This window comes from Phacochoerus africanus, chromosome 4 (genome assembly GCF_016906955.1).
Source record: "Phacochoerus africanus isolate WHEZ1 chromosome 4, ROS_Pafr_v1, whole genome shotgun sequence".
NCBI classification, from domain to species: Eukaryota; Metazoa; Chordata; class Mammalia; order Artiodactyla; family Suidae; genus Phacochoerus; species Phacochoerus africanus.
Genome location: NC_062547.1, coordinates 85,565,438 through 85,588,534, shown reverse-complemented (window position 1 = coordinate 85,588,534; position 23,097 = coordinate 85,565,438). Strand labels below are relative to the sequence as shown.

General features: G+C 41.5%; 1 protein-coding gene across 1 annotated transcript in view; it reads right to left on the bottom strand.

Moving 5' to 3' along the window:
* The window catches only part of IQGAP2 (IQ motif containing GTPase activating protein 2), a 338,102-nt gene that overhangs the window by 104,261 nt on the left and 210,744 nt on the right, over positions 1-23,097 (bottom strand). The window contains 3 exon segments of the mRNA XM_047778139.1: positions 11,007-11,131; positions 17,569-17,729; positions 22,164-22,327. Of these exon segments, the coding sequence (XP_047634095.1) occupies positions 11,007-11,131; positions 17,569-17,729; positions 22,164-22,327 (450 nt within the window).

Genomic DNA, 23,097 nt, shown 5'->3' with positions numbered 1-23,097 from the left:
AACTGTAAGAACAAGTAAGTAAGGCAAGCCAAGGGCCTCACAGTAAATCAAAGTACAGAAGTCTATTGTAGGAGTTCCCATTGTGGTGCAGTGCAAATGAATCTGACTAGGAACCATGAGGTTGTGGGTTCGATCCCTGGCCTCGCTCAGTGGGTTAAGGATTTGGCATTGCCGTGAGCTGTGGTGTAGGTCACAGACATGGCTCGGATCTGGCGTTGCTGTGGCTGTGGTGCAGGCTGGCAGCTGTAGCTCCAATTCGACCCCTAGCCCAGGAACCTCCATATGCCACCAGTGTGGCCCTAAAAAGCAAAAAAAAAAGAAGTACACTGTATCTTTATATACTTGCAATGTGCAATCTAAAAATGAAATTAAGGGAAAATTCTGTAATAGATTCCAATTATGAATATATCACAAATACAAAAAGAATAAACACTTAGGAATACATTTAACAAAATGAGAACAAAACATATACACCGAAAATGGAAAAAAAGATGACCTAAATAAAGGGAAAAATCATCCTAAGTTCATGGATCAAAGGCTTAATATTGTTAAAATGGAAATACTTCTCAAAGTGATCTATAGACTCAGTGTAACTCCTATCAAAATCCCAGCTGCCTTTTTAAAAGAACAAATTGACCAGCTAATTCCGAAATTCATATAGAAGTGCAAGGGATCAAGAAATAACCAATGCTGGGGACATAAATTGGTGTAGCCATTGAGGAAAACAGTATGGAAGTTCCTCAAAATACTAAAAATAGAGTTGTCATATGATTTAGCAATCCCACTCCTGGGCATGTACCTATAAAACTGCAAAACTGTAATTCAAAAAGGTACATGCAGAGTTCCCGTCGTGGCGCAGTGGAAGCGAATCTGACTAGGAACCATGAGGTTGCGGGTTCAATCCCTGGCCTCACTCAGTGGGTTAAGGATCCGGCGTTGCTGTGGCTGTGGCATAGGCCAGCGGCTATGGCTCCAATTAGATCCCTAGCCTAGGAATCTCCATATGCCACAGTTGTGGCCCTCAAAAAGACAAAAAAGACAAAAAAAAAAAAGATAGATGCACCCCTAGGAGCACTATTCACAATAGCCAAGACATGAAAATAACCTAAACATCCGTTGGCAGATGAATGGATAAAGAAGTGGTGAATACTACTTAGCCACAAAAAAGAATGAAATAATGCCATTTGTAGCAACATGGATGCACCTAGAGATTCTCATACTAAGGGAAGTAAGTCAGAAAGAGAAACAAATCATATATGATATCACTTACATGTGGAATCTAAAATACGACGCAAATGAACACATCTATGAAACAGAAACAGACTCACAGACATAGAGAACACACGTGTGGTTGTGAGGGAGGGGATGTTGGGAAGGGAAGGACTGGGAGTTTGAGGTTAACAGGTGCAAACTAGTATTTATAGGATGGATACAACAGGTATGTCTATATAGCACAGGGAACTATATTCAATATCCTGTGATAAAGCATAATGAAAAAGAATGTGAAAAAGAATATACATATATGAACCACTTTGCCATATGGCAGAAATTAACACAACAATATAAATCAATGTTATTGCAACAATTTTTTTTAAATTAAGAAATAACTAATGCAATGTTGGCAGAAAAAAACAGCAGGAAGATTCTTTCCAATTTCAAACTTACTACAAAGCTATAGTCGACAAAGAATGACATCAACATAAAGACAGACATATATATACATTAATGGAGTAGAATTTAGAGTTTAGAAATAAACCCTTACATTTACTGTCAACTGACTTTTTTTTTTCTTTTTTGTCGTCTTTTCTGGGGCCGCTCCCTTGGCATATGGAGGTTCCCAGGCTAGGGGTCTAATCAGAGCTGTAGCCGCCAGTCTACGCCAGAGCCACAGCAACACAGGATCCGAATCATGTCTGCAACCTACACCACAGCTCATGGCAACCCTGGATCCTTAACCCACTGAGCAAGGCCAGGGATCGAACCCGCCGCTTCATGGTTCCCAGTCAGATTCGTTAACCACTGAGCCACGAAGGGAACTCCTATGGTCAACTGATTTTTGACCAAGATTGACAAGACAAAGCAACAGGAAAAAAACAGTTTTTATAACAAATGGCACAGACAACCGAATGTTCACACACATAAGAATGAAGTTGACAGATGCAAACTATTGCCTTTGGGATGGATAAACAATGAGATCCTGCTGTATGGCACTGGGAACTATATCTAGTCACTTACGATGGAGCATGATAATGTGACAGGAAGAATGTATATATGTCTGTGTAACTGGGTCACTTTGCTGTACAGCAGAAAACTGACCAAACACCATAAATCAACTATAATGGAAAAAATAAAAATCACTTAAAAAAAAAATGAAGCTGGTCTCCCAACATCACATCCCCAGGAGGTAACTCAAAATGGATCAAAGATCTAGACATAAAAGCTCAAACTATAATTAATCTCTCAGAAGAAAAATAAGAGTAAATCTTTGCGGTCTTATGTTGGGCAATACTTTTTAGCTATGAACACCAAAACCATAAAAAAAGAAATGAATACATGGGATGATTTTAAAATCAAACCTTTGAAAGGTACAAACTATTATGCATAAAAGAAGCTACAAGGACATGCTATACAACACAGGCAACATAGCCAATCTTTTAAACTAACTCTAAACAGAGTATAACTTTTAAAAATTATGAATCACCATGCCACACATCTGTAACTTATATAATATTGTTTATCAACTCCGCCTCAATTAATAAATTAAACCTTTTGTTTCCAAGGACACCATCAAAGAAAGTGAAGACCACCTAAAGAATGAAAGAAATACTTGCAAGTCCTGTACCTGATGAAAAAAAAATGCATATACCTGATACACAGGCATATCAAATTTATAAGGAACTCTTACAACTCAACAATCAAAAAGAAAACCCCAAAGCCAGTTTAAAATGGATAAAGGACCTGATCAGATCTTTCTTTCCTTCTTTCCCTCTTTCTTTTCCTTTCTTTCTGTCTGTCTGTCTGTCTTTCTCTCTCTCTCTTTCTTTCTTTCTTAGGGCCACACCCCCAGCATATGGGAATGTGAGGTCTAATTGGAGCTGCAGCCTATGCCACGGCCATAGTAACGTGAGATCCGAGCCACTTTCTTAACCTACACCCCAGTACATGCCAACACTGATCCTTAGCCCACTGAGCAAGGCCAGGGATCGAACTGGCATCCTCATGGATACTAGTCAGGTTCATTACCGCTGAACCACGGAGGGAAATCCTCAGATATTTCTTCACAGAAGATATACAAATACCTAACAGGCACATGAACAGATGCTCAATACCTTATTAGAAAAATGCAAATCCAAATCACAAAATACCCACTAGGATGGCTATATTAAAAAATAACAATACAAGTGTTGTGAGGATGTGGTGAAATTGGAATACTCATACATTGCTGGTGGGACTGGAAAACTCTAGTCACCTTGGCAAACAGGCAGTCCTCTTAAAATATTACTATGTTTCGTGGCGCAGCGGAAACGAATCCAACTAGGAACTGTGAGGTTGGGGGTTCCATCCCTGGCCTCGCTCAGTGGGTTAAGGATCCAGCGTTGCCAAGCGCTGTGGTGTAGGTTGCAGACAGGGCTCGGATATGGCCTTGCTGTGGCTGTGGTGTAGGCTGGCAGCTACAGTTGAAATTTGACCCCTAGCCTGGGAACCTCCATATGCAGTGGGTGCGGCCCTAGAAAAAAGACAAAAAAAAAAAAAAATTAAACACAGAAAATTGCCAAGTAATCCAGCAATTCCACTTCTAGATATATACTCAAGGGAAATGAAACCATATGGTCACACAAAAGCTTATACATGACTAATTATAGGAGCAATGTTTATAATAACTAAGAAGTAGAAACCAACCCAAATATTCATCAACTCATAAATGAATAAACAATATATATATCCACAGAATGGAATATTACCTGACCTAGGAAGGAATATGAAGTATATGCCAATACATGATACAACATGGATGAACCTTCAAAACATTATGCTAAGTAAAAGAAACCAGACATAAAAGGCCCCATATTATATGACTCTATTTATATGATATATCCAGAATAGGAAAATCCATAGAAACAAAGTAGACTAGTGATTGCCAGGGAATAGGAGGAGAGGGAATAGGGAGTGACTGCTCATGGGTATGAAGTTTCTTTCTGGGGTTATGAAAATGTTCTGAATTTAGATAGTAGTGATGGATGCATAACTTTTAAAACATACATAAACCACCATAAAAACATAATAAAAGGGTGAACTTTATGGTATAGGAATTATATGTCAATAAAGCTGTTACGAAAACAGGGAGATAACCTGACATACAAGCAGCCGTAGAGATGCTCATGTCTAGTGTAACCCTCATTACCTATTAATGCCGAGGCATTGGATGATGGAACCATAGAACACCAGCGCTGAAAGAATTTAATGTACAAATGTACGGGAAAAAACACTGACATGCAAAGGAATGGAACATACATTCTATTATTTGGATTATTCCACTTTATCACCCTGTAAAGAATGCCAGAAGAGAGATGGTTCAAAACCAAACAATTCCCTGCAGTGTTTGCAGACTGAAGCTCCAGTCAGTCTAGTCCAACTGGTGTGAGGATGAAAATATTCTCTATCTGAGCTTTCCAATATGGAAGCCATTAGCCACAAAGAGCTACTGAGCATTTAAAATGTACCTAGTATGACTCAAGAATTTTAAATTTTATTTCATTTTTTTTATTATTATTATCATTTTTTTTTTTTTTTTGCCATTTCTTGAGCCGCTCCCGCAGCACATGGAGGTTCCCAGGCTAGGGGTCTAATCAGAGCTGTAGCCACTGGCCTACACCAGAGCCACAGCAACACAGGATCCGAGCCGCGTCTGCAACGTACACCACAGCTCATGGCAACGCCGGATCCTCAACCCACTGAGCAAGGCCAGGGATCGAACCCGCAACCTCATGGTTCCTAGTTGGATTCGTTAACCACTGAGCCACATCGGGAACTCCAATTTTATTTCATTTTAATTAGTTAAAATAGCCACACATGGCTGGGAAATATAGGTAGGCTTCATATAAAGTAGCAGTCTTGCATGTTCAGGGATATTGCTAAGATTCAAGGGTGGCTAATTTAGTATCACAGATTGTTTCTCTAATGCCAGCTGGTAAAATAACATCTGGAATCCGAATTCATGGGCGTACCAAAGGACAAATAAGCATATCCACCCATGTAATGTTTTACCATCTCCACGACAGGATCTTAGGACACAGACCATAAGGTATAGAAATGAAAAGCACAAAAGCTAAGCTATGCAGTTGGGAACTCTTTTAAAACTCTAGCAAAAGGAATCTATTTGGAGGCCACTTCTCAACACTACCTTATTCTTAAAAGTAAACTATCAACTATAGTGTATGTATATGCAGGTGCATTATTCATGACTATACATACCCATATGTACACATATATACACACACATGCATTCACATACTCCCAAGGTCTTCTGCTTCCCAGGTTCATGCTCATGAATAAGAACTAATAAAGAAACTAAACATTAACAACCAGCAAGCTTAGATAACAAACATTCTTAAAAGCCAAACATTATCTGATTTTGTCAGTGATTTTTCACCAAAACCCATCACAAGCCACTTTACGAAAGTGATATGCTATGAAACAGAATACGTACTTCAAATTTTTAAGAAGCATCTTCATCTTGACATTCAAATTAAGGTAAGATACTTAGCTGGGGATCTCCCGAATAAATGTTCCCATTAAGACCATTGCTAAGAATGAGAAGAGTTATCTGTAGGAGAAAAAGGACCACCTACAATGCCTAGAAATTATTCCAGATTATAATACTCAAACACGTTTGAAGAAAGAGCAAGAATACTTCTGTAACATGCAAGTTGGGACACGGCAACACACTGGAAGAACTTGGGGACGTCTAAGTACTACCCACGTACAAGGTCTTAGCATTTTTCCCTGGAATATTTATAAACCGGAGAGCACGGAACACTTACGTCATCCGCTGGACAACCCCTTGGGTGGACTATTCTAAACATTTTTAAACATCCCATCCAAACATGATCTTTCCAGAACTACGTCTGAGAAAGAGAACGTGTCCCCAACCCGCCAATCACCTGGGAACGAGTGCATGCCAGCTGACTTGATTGAAATCACCCGCTTAAGTTTTTGGAGTGTTTCTATGAACACACATTGCTGATGTCATAGTAAATGACCTCATAGGAGCTGAAAAACCTTCCCAGAACCCCCCTGAGCACATCTGCCTCACTTCCTCTGTTTATAAGTGAAGAGAAAATCCAAGTGAGCAAAGATTGTAAACTTCTCACTCCAGGGCCCACTTATTTTTTTTTAATAAAAACTGGAAAAAAAAAAATCTTGTTGAAGTGTGGTTGATTTACAATGTTGTGTTCATTTCTGCTGCTCAGCAAACTTCTTTCTTTCTTTTTTTTTTTTTTTTGTCTTTTTGCTATTTCTTGGGCCGCTCCCGCGGCATATGGAGGTTCCCAGGCTAGGGGTCTAATCGGAGCTGTAGCCACCCGCCTACGCCAGAGCCACAGCAACGCGGGATCCGAGCCACGTCTGCAACCTACACCACAGCTCACGGCAACGCCGGATTGTTAACCCACTGAGCAAGGCCAGGGACCGAACCCTCAACCTCATGGTTCCTAGTCAGATTCGTTAACCACTGCACCACGACGGGAACTCCAGCAAACTTCTTTCAATCATCATGTGATGCCAAACATTCTAGCCCGGTGAGAAAGTGGGTATTCCCTTAGAGGTGGTGTATTTGAGACAGCAGATGAGGTAACTGACAAAGAATGGTGCCTACTAGATTTTAAAAGCAAAAATTCACAGGAAGAAAATCTCCATGTCTAAACTACATGGTGAAAATAATGCCACTCTATGGCTCAAATGGGAAAAGAGAACTTTCTATTAAGAAATTAGCAAAGCGTCCAAGTTGGAGGAAATGCCTCTAGCAGCTTTTCCATTCAATTCTGCTTCCACATTGATTATTTCCCATTAGCCGAATACCTCATCCACACCACAGTTCAGATATAGGATTAGATCGTGGAGTGTGGAGCAGTGATGGGGTGGCAAGAAAAAGTCCATGAACAAGTCTCAGCTCTTTCAAGTGATTTAATTTCTACTGAGCAGTTCATGCCTGTTTCACAACAGTATATATATATATTTTACTTAGCTTTTAAAGAAATTACCTAAACATATCCAACTCAACACTTCAAGAACTTTACACAAAAATGCCCCATTGTGACAAAACAACAAACCAAAACACAGAGACATGAAATCTTTTGTAGTAAGTCCCCTAAATTCTAGAAAGGAAATATTAGTCTCTCAAATAACTACTCTAGGAGTTCCTGCTATGGCACAACACCATTGGTAGCATCTCTGGAGAGCTGAGATGCAGGTTCGATCCCCAGCCAGGCACAGTGCTTAAGAATCCAGTGTTGCCACAGCTGCAGCACAGGTCACAACTGCAGCTTGGATCCGATCCCTGGCTCAGGAACTTCCATACGCAGTGGGGCAGCCAAAAAAGAAAAAAACAAATAATAAAAACTATTCTGGTTATGACATATGTCCTTCATGCCAAGATGGTTAGAAGAAATGTGATAATGGCTCTGTGATATGTCCCATGGAGAATGACTGAGTAGTACGGTTATCTGGATAAATGCCATACAAATCCAAAGAGAATGTTGCTTCAAAATATCTACCTACGAAAGACACCCTTCTGAGTTCCCATTGTGGCTCAGTGGTAATGAACCCAACTAGCATCCATGAGGATGCATGTTTGATTCCCTGGCCCTGCTCAGTAGGGTTAAGGATCTGGCATTGCCATGAGCTGTGGTGTAGGTCACAGACTCAGCTCGGATCCCACGTTGCTGAGGGCATGGTGTAGGCTGGCAGCTGAAGCTCAGATTCGACCCCTAGCCTAGGAACTTCCATATGCCTTGGGTGTGGTCCTAAAAAGGCAAAAAAAAAAAAAAAGACACCTTTCTTTTAAAGTTAAATATATATTATATATATGTATTAATATTATATAATTGTTTATATTATAATTGTTATAATATTTAACTATAATTATGTGATTAAATATATATTTATTATCTATATATTAATATATATTAAACATATATATTTATATATGCTGCTTTTCTTTTCTTGGTAAAAACAAAAGATCTGATGATCTGGGACAAAAAATGGCACATTCCCCCTCCTCCTCCCTTTAATCAGTTTGGAGAATGAGAGTAAAACTATGCTTGTTCAGCACCTTCACTTGTATAATCAGGACACACAGAAATCACCAAAGTCAACCTGGGTTGTGCAAATGGTCAGAAAGAACCATGGGTGGATGGAACCGGATTTTGTGTTTTGCCTACCCTGGCTTAGCTTTAGCCAGAGCACCCAAACCATTGCTGCGAGAGGCTGGAAGCGTGGAGCTGGGGTGGGGGGTCAAGAGGAAGAAGGCAGAACGGCAGGAGGCTGGGGACTGCACTTTGTAACAGCACACACACACCCAGCAGTATCGGCTCTCATCCCCACCCCCCCTTTCTTCTCCTAAGATGATGTCGAACATCTGCTTAAATTACTGCTTCCCCCAACTAACATCTGGCAAGAACCACCAGCTCCCAAGCCAACATGTCGAAACAGCTAAGTGGGTGGTGTGTCAGCCATCAGATTGCAGGGATCCCAAAACGCCTCATGGAAAGGAAACGCAGAGATGCAGCAGAATGTCGTGTGGTCACTGACTGCAGAAATGTAGATCTATACACAACTTGAAAAGGACAGAATAAAAAGAAGTATTCAGGGAGTTTCCTTAGTGGCTCAGTGGTAACGAACCCAACTAGGATCCATGAGGATGGGGGTCTGATCCCTGGCCTTGCTCATTGGGTTAAGGGTCTGGGGTTGCCACGAGCTGTGGTGTAGGCCGGCAGCTGTAGCTCCAATTCAACCCCTAGCCTGTAAACATCCATATGCTGTGGGTGAGGCCCTAAAAAGTAGAAAAAAGAATTGTTGGAGTTCCCGTCGTGGCACAGTGGTTAACGAATCCGACTAGGAACCATGAGGTTGCGGGTTCCATCCCTGGCCTTGCTCAGTGGGTTAACAATCCAGCGTTGCCGTGAGCTGTGGTGTAGGTTGCAGATGCGGCTCGGATCCCGCACTGCTGTGGCTCTGGTGTAGGCTGGCGGCTACAGCTCCGATTGGACCCCTAGCCTGGGAACCTCCATATGCCGCGGGAGTGGCCCAAAGAAATAGCAAAAAGACAAAAAAAAAAAAAAAGAAAAGAAAAAAGAATTGTTTAGGCGTCCATGTAACAGCAGCATCTATGGTACACCATCTCAAGGTCCCACTTCCTATTAGAGGCCTGGAGTGAGAAGACACTGAAAAAAAAGCAAACCCAGCCTTGATGTTGGGCCTAGGGCTTACAAGAACTAGTAAAGAGAAGGAAACTATGCAAACTCAAGTAACTAACAGTCATGTGTTTTTATCTCAGGACTGAATTTAGTGTAACAAAATCAGAGATGGAGCATTAGAAGATCAGATCTAAGACCTGACCAAAACCAGCTACAACAAAATATTGTGAACTATTTTTTTTCTATTTATAGAGAGAAAGCGTAGAGTGTAGCAGTTTCTGTTTTTTACACAATTTAAAAGGGTTACTTTCAAATTACAATTATTACAAAGCATTGGCTATATTCCTCGTGTTGTACAGCACATCCTTGTAGCCCGTCTTACACCTGCTGGTTTGTAGCTTCCACTCCCCCTCCCCCCACCCCACGTTGTCTCTCCCCTCCTCTCCTCACTGGTAACCACTAGTTTGTACTCTATCTGTGAGTCTGCTTCTTTTTTGTTATATTCACTAGCTTCAGTTTTTTTAGATTTCACATATAAGTGATATCACACAGTATTTGTCTTTCTCGGTCTTAATTTCACTTAGCATAATACCTTCCAAGCGGCAAAATTTTGTTCTTTTTACGACTGAGTAGTATTCGTGTGTGTGTGTGTGTGTGTGTGTGTGTGTGTGAGTGAGTGTGTATACACATATCTTCTTTATCCAGTCATCTGTTGATGGACACTTAGGTTATAAAACCTTACCGAAATAAGCTAGGACAAAACATCGTAAATTCTGAAGGAAGGACCTGCCTATTCTATTGGCAGACTTGAAGCCAGCAAGTTAGAAAGCCAAGTCAAAGCTGGAGGGTCGTTAGGACATCAGCAATCCTAATCCAATGTCAAACTGCTCAGAGAAAGCCAAAGAAGATGGGGATGGCTGGTTTGTTTTCATGATGGAAAAAGGCAGCCTGAAGCTTAGATTTGGTCATTTATGCTACCAAAAAACAGCAAATACACTGATTGCCTAAGTTACATAGCTCCTCATTCTTCACTCTATTTTTATAAGAAAGAGGCAAATGACAAGGAAGCAAGCTGACATTCAAGAAAGCATGTCCCAGGGTACATCTTCTTGGGACTATCCATTTTCATACGGGAAGCTCATAAATTCTAGAAACACAGCAAACCCCCATGATTTGAGATCATAAAGCAGCAGGGAGATTATGTTGCAATTTCTTCTCAGGACAGGAACATGTGTTGCACTTTAGAAAAATGCCCAAATGAAAGGTCAAAATAAAACCGAGTGCTTAAAAAGCGGAGTTATTTAGAGCAGTCATCTCTCAAGTAGTAATACATAAGAAAATCCTAGGACTTATATTTCTACTCTTTTATTCTATCCTTTTATGTCTTTTTGGGTTTGCTCTGTCATGTTTATAATATGCTGGATGGTAGTACAGAAAGAACCTTTATATATCAATACATATATTCACACCAGGGGAGTGTGTTTTCATAGGGCTCCGTGGGCAGAAAATCTGTAGCCCTAAACGAGAGAACTGTGTTGTCCAGAAACCTTATTCTCCCACTGTCAGTAGAGAAGGAAAGTGTTCCATACTTACGGTCATTTTCTTCTTGAATTTCAGTATTAACCATATCGATACAGTTCTGAATTTCATTCCAGCTTAAGTTCTCTTGCCCTTGGGATAAGGCTTCCAGTTTAATGGAGAGAAGTGCATTTGCGTAACTGGAGAAGAGAAAACAATTATCATCTACTCGGAGAAGTTCATTCTGTGTTCATGATGCATCTTAAATTTGACACACGGGCTCCGTGTGATGAGATGAGGTTAAACAAAGAGCAGAAAGGCAAGTCAAATTTTGTGCCCCCTTGTTAACAAACACCAACCTCACTTAGACTAACGGTTTTTTTTTTTTTTCTTAAAAATACTTTTCATGTACAAATGCTTTTTATTCCTTTCTTTTTCTTTTCTTTCTTTTTTGTCTTTTTGCCTTTTCTAGGGCCATTCCCGCGGCATATGGAGGTTCCCAGGTTAGGGGTCGAATCAGAGCTACAGCTGCCGGCCACAGCCACAGCAACACCAGATACAAACCACATCTGTGACCTACACCACAGCCCATGGCAACGCTGGATCCCCAACCCATGGAGCAAGGCCAGGGATCGAACCCGCAACCTCATGTTTACTTGTTGGATTCATTAACCACCACGCCAATCAAATTCCAATCTTGTACTCAAACAAACGAACAGAAAAAACCCTCAATGCTTTCAACTCTGTTTTGGGGTAACAATTACTTGGGTTTTTGGGTAACAATTTTCCCTTTCCTTTGTATGGTTGTATGGTTCCTTTGTATGATTACATGATAAAACTCAGAATGACCATGGTTCCCAATCTTTCCATCAAGAGTCATTTTTTTCTCTCTTGTTCCTTTCCCAAATCCAAACTCTGAGAGACCTTTTTTTATGGTAACCCTAAGATAGCTGGGTTACCTTGTGGCCTAATACATGCAAGGACAAATCAAAGAAAATGCAAATGCAGTTTCAGAAACCTTGCTGAGTAACACACATCTTCACTGTTTTCTTGAAGAGGTGGTGCATGAGTAAAACCCAGAATATCCTAGAATTCCTCCTCATCTGTTCATTCTTCCTCAGGCTTCACAGCAGCTACTCCCCACCTCTCTCCTGTGTCACCTCACTGTCATCACACTTACACCTCATTTCTGAACTTGCCCCCCCCCCCCATTCTGCACATTCCTCTGGAAAATAGTGTTTGGTCAACACTCCCGATTATTTTTCTTGTTTTGAGAAATTTCAGAGAAAAAAGATGATCCATCTTGACACACTACTAAGAAATGTTCATTTCATCATCGGTTTTCTCATTTGCAGAAATTCCCAAGTTATACATCTGATGTTACAACCCTAGGCCAACATGAATGAGCTAGTCTAGCTCAAAGTGTAGAAGCTCCATAGTTGAGTTGCCTTATGCATCTTTTCACATACTGATTCACTATGCAGTCTGACTTGTGAATAGAACCTACGGATTTGCTACCAGCAGAAGTTACAAGAAGTAACCTCTACTGGAAACTATACCTAGTCAATAATGATGGAGCATGGTAATGTGAGAAAAAAGAATGTACACATGTATGTGTAACTGGATCACCTTGCTGTATAGTAGAAAACTGACAGAACACTGCCAACCAGCTATAATGGAAAAAAATAAAAATCATTCTATATACACATACATAAAAGAAGTAACCTCATGTTGAGTCTAAACTGTTTTCCTGGTTGTGACAGCTTTCCTTAAAGTTCTGCACACTCCAGGGTGACACTGAGATGTCTTCCACTGAGTGTAGCTTGAGAGAGAAAAACATCATTCTGAATAGCAAGTGATGGTGAGGATTCATTTTCTGTGGGTGAATTAGGCCTCCCCAAACACAGGCCTGAAACTGTCTCAGTGTCCTGTGTGAGATTTTCATCTTATCAAGAGTTATGACCTTAAGAAAATATTCTGCTATACTTACTAGTAGCCACAGAGAACACAAAATACCGATCACAACGACAATGGGGATAAATGACAACCTGCACTAGTTAGCACCCTTCTAAGTGGGGGCCATTCTGTAAGAAAGTGCGAAGTCCTTACAGGCCTTTCACGTGCTTGACATCCAAACGATGACTCGATGGGAATAAAATGAAAAAGCTTAAGGGTGAACAAAGGGAAAAAAAAATCTATAATCACTCATCATTTCTTTAGAAGCAAGCAAACACTAGCCTAAGGGGAAAAAATTTAGCAATAACATAACAGCGCTCCACAGGCTTTCTGAACGAGTATTAGTCTCCAGCACTAAAGGTATCAGCTTTGGATAATATTCTGTAGTTTACCCAATCAGGTTCATGCCCTTTCCCTCCCCATCACTCTCAGAGTTCTCTTCACCGTCTACTACGGATAGACTAATAAGGTCCTTCTAACAGACATGGGAAACTCTAAGACTAAAATTCCAACTTCATTCAGCAGGTGTTTATTAAGCAGGAACTATGGGCAAAACCTATGGCAGACACGATAGGGAGATTAGGGGGAACAAGATGCAGCCTTTACTCCAAGGAGCTTTCAGTCCATTAGATAGGATGACAAAAACTCAAAAAGGGCACAAAAAGCAGAGCATAGGAAAGGATATAAAAGTAGAGACAGTCCCTATGAGAAGAAGTAACGGGGTTGCAAGGGAGATGTGGAGGGAAATCCTTAGGGTTGAATTACCTTGCCTGAGACAGATACTGAACCAAGCACTTAACCCTCAAAACTCTTCTGCTGGAATTCCTGTTGTGGCTCAGCAGGTTAAGGACCTGACTTTGTCGCTGTGAGGACGTGGGTTTGATCTCTAGCCTGGCTCAGTGGGTTAAAGATCCGGTGTTATACATGGCTCATGGCTCAGATCTGGTGTTGCCATGGCTGCGGCACAGGCCTCAGCTGCCGCTTCGATTTGACCTCTAGCCTGGGAACTTCCATACACCACAGATGTGGCCATAAAAAGGAAAAAAAAAAAAAAACTTTTCTGCAGATGCACAGTATGTGTCTTTGTTGCGTATGTTTGTTTTTGTGTTTTACAGATGAAGAGAAAGAGGCTTGGCTAGAAGAAGTCAAACTTAGCTATTTTTGCCTCCAAGGTTACATTCCTCTAACCGCATCAGGCTAGTCCTCAGAAGAGATGACATGAGCTGACGTGGGAGACGCATGGACAGAGTTCACGCGCCCATCATCCGTGGCAGCGGGGTGGGGCTTGGAAGCACAATGCTGTGGCAGGCAGAGATGGGCGACAGGCACTGCATTCCTGGTGGTGAGAGGAGCACGCATAGGAGCAGATAAGCCAGAAAGAACAGCGTGTGTTCGATCCAGCTTGGCTGAAGTGCAAACCATGAGGAGGGATGTAGCTGGAGCAAAGGGCAGAACACCACATTGAGTAATTCAGATGAGAACAGGGCACAGTCAAACAGAGGAGCATTATAAACACAGCGACATTTTAGAACAATTAATCTGGGAACAGCATATGCCTAGAGCCAATGCCAGCACTCCATCACTCTCATGAGAACTGGACAAAAGAATCTTTCTGGGAAAAAACAGCCCCAAGGGCAAAAGCCAAGGTAAACTGGTAGAGACTTTGCAGGAATTCATCCAGATGGCCTGTCCAGTCCCCATGTACCGTGAAGAACTTGTACAACCCTAAAGGACAGGCCCAGAGTTTTTCCAACTTGAAAACCTGCCAACTTGGGTTCCCAAGAACTAGAATAAAAGCTCATGTGGCAACTGAAATGCAGAGGCTGTGGAAGATCACTCAGGGCCAATGCAACATTCAATATAAAAACCAAAGGGGGCCCAGAAAGCTCATGTCAATATTAGGTCATCCAGGTGACCCAGAAAATGCTTAAATCAAATTTTTAAAATACTATTTAAACAAGCTGAGAGTTCCCACTGTGGCTCCAAGGGTTAAGAACCGAACTAGTGTCCATGAGGATGCGGGTTTGATCCCTGGCCTTGCTCAGTGGGTTAAAGGATTCAGCGTTGCCGTGAGCTGTGGTGTAGGCTGAAGAAGTAGCTCATATCCTGAGTTGCTGTGGCTGTGGTACAGGGTGGCAGCTGCAGCCCTGGTTCCACCCCCAGCCTGCATATGCTGCAGGTGTGGCCATAAAAAGAACAAAAAAGAAAAGACGACTCTAAACAAGCACACATTTTAAAAGGTTGTCAAACAGAACACTTGAACTCTGAAGCTGTATCTGTGGCCCCAGTTGAAAATCACAGGTGTAAAAGTGGTCCTCAGATGGGGTAGGGGACCATTTCCTTAAAGAGTTATATGTATGCTAAGTGAAGTCAGTCGGACAATGAGACTCCAACATCAAATGCTTTCACTGACATGTGGAATCTGAAAAAAAGGACATAATGAACTTCTTTGCAGAACAGATACTGACTCACAGACTTTGAAAAACTTATGGTTTCCAAAGGAGACAGTGCAGGGGGGATGCGCTGGGGGTGTGGGATGGAAATCCTATAAAATTGGTTTGTGATGATCATTGTACAACTATAAATGTAATAAATTCATTGAGCAATAAAAAGATAAATAAAATAAAAAAGAGTTATGTGTAAATTGGGATGGGAGAAGAGAGGATTATTGATAACCAAAACAGGCGATTTTAACATCAAGGGTACTGTCACTTTGAGGGAAGTGGCTGGGGGACTCTGGATGTGTCTTGATAATTGGCTCATGCACAAGCCCATGTGACTGTGAGGCTTCCTAAGCCAGTGACCAACTCTGCTTTCTCTAGCCTGAGAGAGCGCAGCAGAGCCTGGTTAGAGAAGAATGAAGGAAGACAGAAAAGACACAGCAAGCCCACTTAGGAGGCTACTTCAGAAGCGAAGGTAAACCGTCTCAGCAAACTGGTCACCAGGACGCATTCCGCGGAGGTACTGTGCACACAGACTGGCTGCCATCAGGGAGAAAAGTGAGCGGGCTGTTCATGGCACAAGGGTGCCTCACAGAGGGCAGAGGAAGTCTCAGGTTGAGGTTCCTAAGCTTGAAGGAGGAGGAGACGGCACCATTAATATAAACAGTGGAGGCAGAAATAAATTACCTTGGAAATAGCCTCTGAGGAGTTATAGGAATCAGGAACCCCCAAGTATGGGGGGGGGGGGTCATATTTAAGCAGCGTAAGAGCACTGGTTTTTCCAAGATGACTAAAAACAGGGAAAATCCACTGCCCTACTATTTTGGGGCCATTCTCTACATAAAGAAGTGGTTGAAGACCATTTCTTAAAAAAATCTAAGAAGTCATGGAATTCTTGTTGTGGCACAGTGGAAATGAATCTGACTAGGAACTATGAGGTTGGGGGTTCGATCCCTGGCCTTGCTCAGTGGGTTAAGGATCTGGCGTTGCCGTGAGCTGTGGTGTAGGTCGAAGACGTGGCTTGGATCTGGTGTTGCTGTGGCTGTGGTGTAGGCTGGCAGCTACAGCTCCAATTAGACCCCTAGCCTGAGAACCTCCATGTGCCGTGGGTGTGGCCCTAAAAGGATGAAAGCCAAAAAAAAAAAAAAAAAATCTAAGAAGTCTTAAATTTTTCCTGTACAACTGTACCTGACCAAGAGAAATATCCAATTGACCTAATTCCAGTGATTATAGAGCCAGTATCTGAAAAGTGCTTTTGCCGCGATCTATGCAGACATCTCCCCCTGGTGGTCACAAGATTCCAGGATGAAAATTTCCTCATTTTAACGTGGGTTTTTAACTTATTCAATTTCTAACAGGGCTCCTCATTTTGGCCCCTTAATTTTCTCTCTAGATCTGCTATAGTGTTTCACAATTCTACCAACTATACTGTCTAGTAGCTTATTTCAGGAACGTGAAATGAAAGACACTAAGTTGAGGAGTTCTTAACTTGGCGCAGCGGAAACAAATCTGATTAGGAACCATAAGGTTGCAGGTTCGACCCCTGGCCTAGCTCAGTGGGTTAAGGATCCGGCGTTGCTGTGAACTGTGGTGTAGGTCACAGACGTGGCTCGCATCTGGCGTAGCCAGCAGCAACAGCTCTGATTAGATCCCTAGCCTGGGAACCTCTATATGCCGCGGGTCTGGCCCTATAAAGACAAAAAAGACAAAAAGGACAAAAAAAAAAAAAAAAAAGGCCCTAAGTTGAGATTTTGACCTATGGCTATGATCCACTATGGTCTCAGGATTCCTTTGATTTAACCTTTAAAGAATGGGGTTTGGGGCCCAATTCCCCAACTTTGGGTCCATAAATCCAGATTTGGTTTCCTTATCAGTAAAATAAGAAAACTGGACTGGATGATTATTAAGGTAGCTTCCAAATCTTCTTCATTCTGTCATCTCCAAGAGAAGCCCAAGGGAAGCTTTCAAGGTTTCTTATTATATTAGCCTATCGAATGACTTTTGCTGATGACACAGTCAGCCGGTAATTGTCACAGGATGATACTCCTTTGTCTCTTTGTTCCCCTAAAAGGAATACCGTGAAGAAGGGGCTCTAATACTAGAAGGACTCTTAGGAGAAGTAGACAAGTTTTCAAGAAAATAAGTGTGGATATTTCTTCAGTGAGGAACAATCCTTAATTTGCAAGATCTGTCAAACACACATTTCTGCACTGACAGGAGGTTTGGAAAGGTGCCCTTACCGTTCCACATGCATCTCGTCCAGATTGTTGAAACCCATTGTTGGGCTTCTGAGTTGATTCTGCACAGACACAAGGTCATTGCTTTCCAAGGCTTGGTTTAGTAAAGCAACAGCAGAGAGCATTTCCACTGCAATTACGAGCTCCTCATGGGGCAAGTAGTTCTGTTGGAAAACATACAGCAATATAAGCTCCCCAAATATGTGATGGGGCTACGGAATGAACATTTCAAATAACAATGAAAAGCCAAAGATTGGGAGAGGCCAGGACAAAGAGGGCTCCCTCGCCACCGTCCTTTCATTGGCTTTAAAGACAGGTAAATGAGTTCATTTAGGGAGTTCCCATTGTAGCTCAGCAGTAATGAACCTGACTAGTGTCCATGAGGACGCAGGTTTGACTCCTGGCCCTGGGTTAAGGATCTGGCATTGCAGTGAGCATTGATGTAGGTCACAGATGCAGCTCTGATCTGGCATTGCTGTGGCTGTGGTGTAGGCCAGCAGGTGCAGCTCCAATTTGACCTCTAGCCTGGGAACTTTCATGTGTTGTGGGTGCCGCCCTTAAAAAAGAAAGAAAAAAAAAAGAGTTCATTTGTATCAAGGGTGGGAGAAGGATAAATTAGGAGTTTGGGACTAGCACATACAAATTACTGAATATAAAGTAGATAAACAATAAGGTCTTACTGTAGAGCACAGGGAACTATATAGGCAATACCTTGTAATACTCTATAATGAAAAGAATCTGAAAAAGAGTATATGAATCACTTTGCTATACACCAGAAACACAACACTGTTAATCACCAATATTTCAATTAAAAAAAAAAAAGGAACAGGTAAAAGACTTCTGGGTTTTCTGTAGATGATCATTCGGGGGACTGAGTTAATTACAAACTTCAGTTATGATGCCACAAACAGCTGCATTGCCATAGCTGATTCCTACTAGTGGCTATATGGGCTGCTTGCAGGCTCAGTCTTACCAATAATTTAGCCAAGGATTAGATAATATTGTTACTGCCTACAAGCTCAAGGTTAGATTTCAGCATAGCTAATGATTTTCAGTTTGAACCAAGGGTGAGGAAAAGAGGGGAGAATTTCCCTTAAAGATTACATCCCCAGAAAAAGCAAATTGAAATCTTTAAGACAAAAATATTAATTCTAATTCCAAAAAAGTGACTTTAAATCACATTTTTATAAATGGGTAGAAATTTCACATATAGTCTAAGGCCTATATATTTGAAGAAATGTGAGGTAAATCTTTATGAAAAGCAAGTAAGAAGTTGCCTTATTTAAAAAATACATCTCATATTTCAGAACGCCTTCCCCATTCAATGTGCTCTTCCATGTAACCGTTTTATACTGACTTGATCCAACTTCAAAAGGGTTATTTCTTTATCATGTTGAAACAACATAAAAACAAAATTTAAACAACCCTGATATATCTATGTTCATACTTAGGATATTATTTATATATAATATTTTATGTTAAAATGCATTATAGCTTTCTGGATCTCCACAGAAATCTCTCAGCAAATTGAGTTTAGCTTAAAAAGGCATACTCTTACCCTTCAAAGCAAATGGGAAGAAGAGTTTTTATAGGGAACACGTAAGTTTTATCCAAATACCTTACATCAACCACAAGTTTAACATATAAGGAAGGTAAAAAAATGACAAGTAAGGAGCCAAGTGGAATTATTTGAGAGTCACCACGAATATCTAAAGTGGTATATAGTCAAAAGGATAAAGACAAATAAAGAAGAAAGGCTGGGCTGAGTCCTGACCATTAGCGGGTGAATGACTGTGCCAGAGCCAAAGTAGCCTTGGGCCTCAAAGGCATGGCTATGTTAACAAGAGAACCTTTGTGCAATTTAAGAAAATAACTTATTTTCTTTTGTTAAAAAATACAGTTGTCCCCTGAGCAACACTGGGGTTAGCAGCGCTGAACCTCCACGCAGCTCAAAAATCTGTGTATAATTTCATTCTTCATATAAATGGTTCCTCCATGTACTTGTCCCTCTGTATCCCTGGATTCAACCAACTTCGCCTTGTGAAGTACTATAGTATTTCCTACTGAAAAACATCCACATATAAGGGGTATGGGCAATTCATACCCCTGTCGTTTCAGGGTCAACTGTAGGACCTTTCTATTTCTAAAACATAGTAAATCTTACAAGTGAGGATAAGAGAAAAAAAAAAATCCTACTATCCAACCCCTTTAGCGGTAAACACTTTTATTCATTTTCAACTCACACAGACATTTACAGAGATTTTGATTTTTTTAACCATTTTTTCTTTTCTGACTCTTTTTTTTTTTTTTGGTCTTTTGTCTTTTTTTAGGGCCGCATCTGAGGCATATGGAGGTTCCCAGGCTAGGGCTATAACCACAGCTGAAGCCGCCAGCCTATGCCAAGCCATAGCAACACAGGATCCGAGCCAATCCGAGCCACATGCACAACCTACACCACAGTTCCCAGCAACGCCCGTCCTTAACCCACTGAGCAAGGCCAGGGATTGAACCCGAGTCCTCATGGATGCTAGTCGGGTTCATTAACCGCTGAGCCATGATGGGAACTCCTCTTTTCTTACTGTTAAGAACAAGATAATGCTATATATTTTAATCTCGCTTTTTCTACTTAAATAGTAGAGTGCAATCTGCTGTTAGTTAAATGTATGGCTTGTTGCCTGTTTCTCAGTACTATGGGCAATGCTGTGAAACATCCCTGTGGCTACAACTCTTTGGTTCACAGTCTTTATACCCATTTCCCAGCAACATCACTGTCAGGACAATGGATAATAGCCTTGGAGACACATTACTAGGATCACCCTCCAGAAAGGCTGCCCCATGCACATTCTCCTTGATGTGCAGGAGATGCTCACAGCCCCTAATTTATACCTACACTAGGTTAGCTCTCTCAACTCTACCAGTCTTGATTGCTGAAAATGACTATATTTTGCTTTAATTTACATTTACTTAATTCTGAGTTTGAACACGTTGTGTGTGTTTGTCATCTGTATAGTCTTTATTTTGTCAATTGCTTCTTCATGCTTCTGGCCTCCCACTTTTTCGTTTTTTGGTGGAAGCAGTACTGTTTTTGATTTTTAGATTCAATATCCCTCAATGTCTCCTTAGAACTTCAATGGTTTTTTTTTTTGTTTTTTGGGGTTTTTTTTTTTTGGCTGTCCCCATGGCATGTAAAAGTTCCTGGGCCAGGGATGGAACCCAAGCCGCAGCAGTGACAATGCCAAATTCTTAACCACTAGGCCATCAGGCAACTCCAGAACTTTAAGTTTTAAATTTTTATTATTATTATCTTGGGCCATGGTGTGCAGCAGCTTGGTAAGGGATTTCAGTCCCCGACCAGGGACTGACCACAGATGCACTGGTGAAAACATCAAGTCCTAACCACTAGACCACCAGGGAATTTCCAGAACTTTCTTTTATTGCTCTTCGGGGCCACACCTGGAGGTTCCCAGCCTAGGGGTTGAATTAGAGCTACAGCTGCTGGCCTACGCCACAGCCACAGCAACTCGGGATCCGAGCCGCGTCTGCGACCTACACCACAGCTTACGGCAACGCCGGATCCTTAACCCACTGAGCAAGGCCAGAGATCAAACCCGCAACCTCATGGACACTAGTCAGATTTGTTTCTGCTGAGCCACAACAGGAACTCCCCAGAACTTTAATTTTTAAATTATTTTTTACACTTAAGTTTTAATACTGGAAATTTATTCTGTTCTGAGTGGTGAGGTAATGTTTTCTTTCCCAAATGTATAAAAACATCTAAGGATTTCATTTCTTTCCCCATGTTTTTGAAATACTAGCTCTTTCATATATTAAATTCTTGGCTCTACTTTTAGTACATTTCATTCTGTTGCATTGTTCAGCTTAATCCTCTCTTAGTATATATGCTCTTATTTACTGTAACCTTATACGATTATTACTGCTTAATGCTATTTGCCTAATAACGAGCACACATGTACAAAAATCAAAGCCATGGTGCTGATGTTCTTGGTTGCAGATTTCTCAATTTAGAGCTTATTTTTGCAGATTTAGAGCTTATTTTTCTATACCCAAAAGTATTACATATTAAAACAAACACTTTGGGGAGTTCCTGTTGTGGCTCAGTGGTAATGAACTCGACCAGTAGCCATGAGGATGCGGGTTCAATCCTTGGCCTTGCTCAGTGGGTTAAGGATCCGGCATTGCCACAAGCTATGGCTTAGGTTGGCAGCTGCAGCTCTGATTCAACCCCTAGCCTGGGAATTTCCATATGCCGCAGGTGCAGCCCTATAAAGAAAAAAAAATTCAGTATAGTTATTAAATTATCCAAAGTTCTTTAAAAATCACACAGAATAAGAAAACTAGTTTTCACTGTGTTTTTGGGTAGGGTCCTACCTGCATTTCCTAATGATGGTCTTAAGTTCTTAAAGAAAAACATTAGTTTAAGCAGGAAGGTGGTGGTGGAAGTGATGCAGGGAGGCCAACGAGCCAGGGATCAGTACCAGTGAAAGACTCTACACTCCCACTCACCTTTCCTGAACAGTGCTCCTCACTGCTTAGACTCAGAATTAACATCTCCGTTACCGGAGTCTCCTCTGACTTACCATGGCGTTCTGTTTCTGGAGGTTGAAAAGCTCGTTCTGATACATCGGAGCAGCAAAGGGATAAACAGTGGGCAGCTGGGCCTCTGGTTTCTGCAGGGCAAGCAGCGTGTTCTCAGGGTCACCTTCCCGAAGGACAGTGTTGATGTGGTCCACCGCAGCCAGCCCTGAGGGTGAAGATCACATTCTGTCAGAATGTCTGCTTTTCCCAACCAGCCCATCTTGCCAAAAATTTGAACCTAAGTAGTCACTTCCTATGAACTCTGAAAAGCTGCCATGGGATGGTAAGCAAAGCCTTGGACAGAGGACCTTGTAATTGGAAGTCAGTCCAATCCTTGGAGCTAGACCCAATGAACTTCAACACTGATGGAGCTGGAGTTATGAGGTCATTCCTGTCTAGCATGACTTCCCTACAAAATCCTTCCTTTCGGGACCAGCTCTGGTCCCATCTCTCCCATGAAGCCTTCATATTGTTCCAGATCCTAAGGGTTTCACACCTTGGAAACTGCCACCACATTTAGAGCTGGGTCATAGGCATCCTGCAGGCACTGCTCTTTAATTCTCTTTGTGTGTTAGCACTGCCTCCCCAAGGAGATGAAAGCCTTGTGAAGACCAGAAGCCAGGCTTGCCCTCGGGCTGTAGCCTCCCTCTGAATCAGCTCCCTGGGAAACCTACAGGAGCACTCCGACACCTTGCTGCTTGACACTGAAGGCGATTAGTTCTCCAAATGGTCTTCCTCATCGCTTGTATTTTGTAAAGTGTGATTCTTAGGGAAAAATAATTGGATATTTTAAAAAATATATTACAACCACAATTCATATGATTATGTAATTCCGTGATAGTATGGTAAGCCCATGTATTCATGTGGTTCCAAGAACCCCAGTGGATGCCTGAAATTGTGGATGGTACTGTTTTTTTACTTAACACACATACTGTG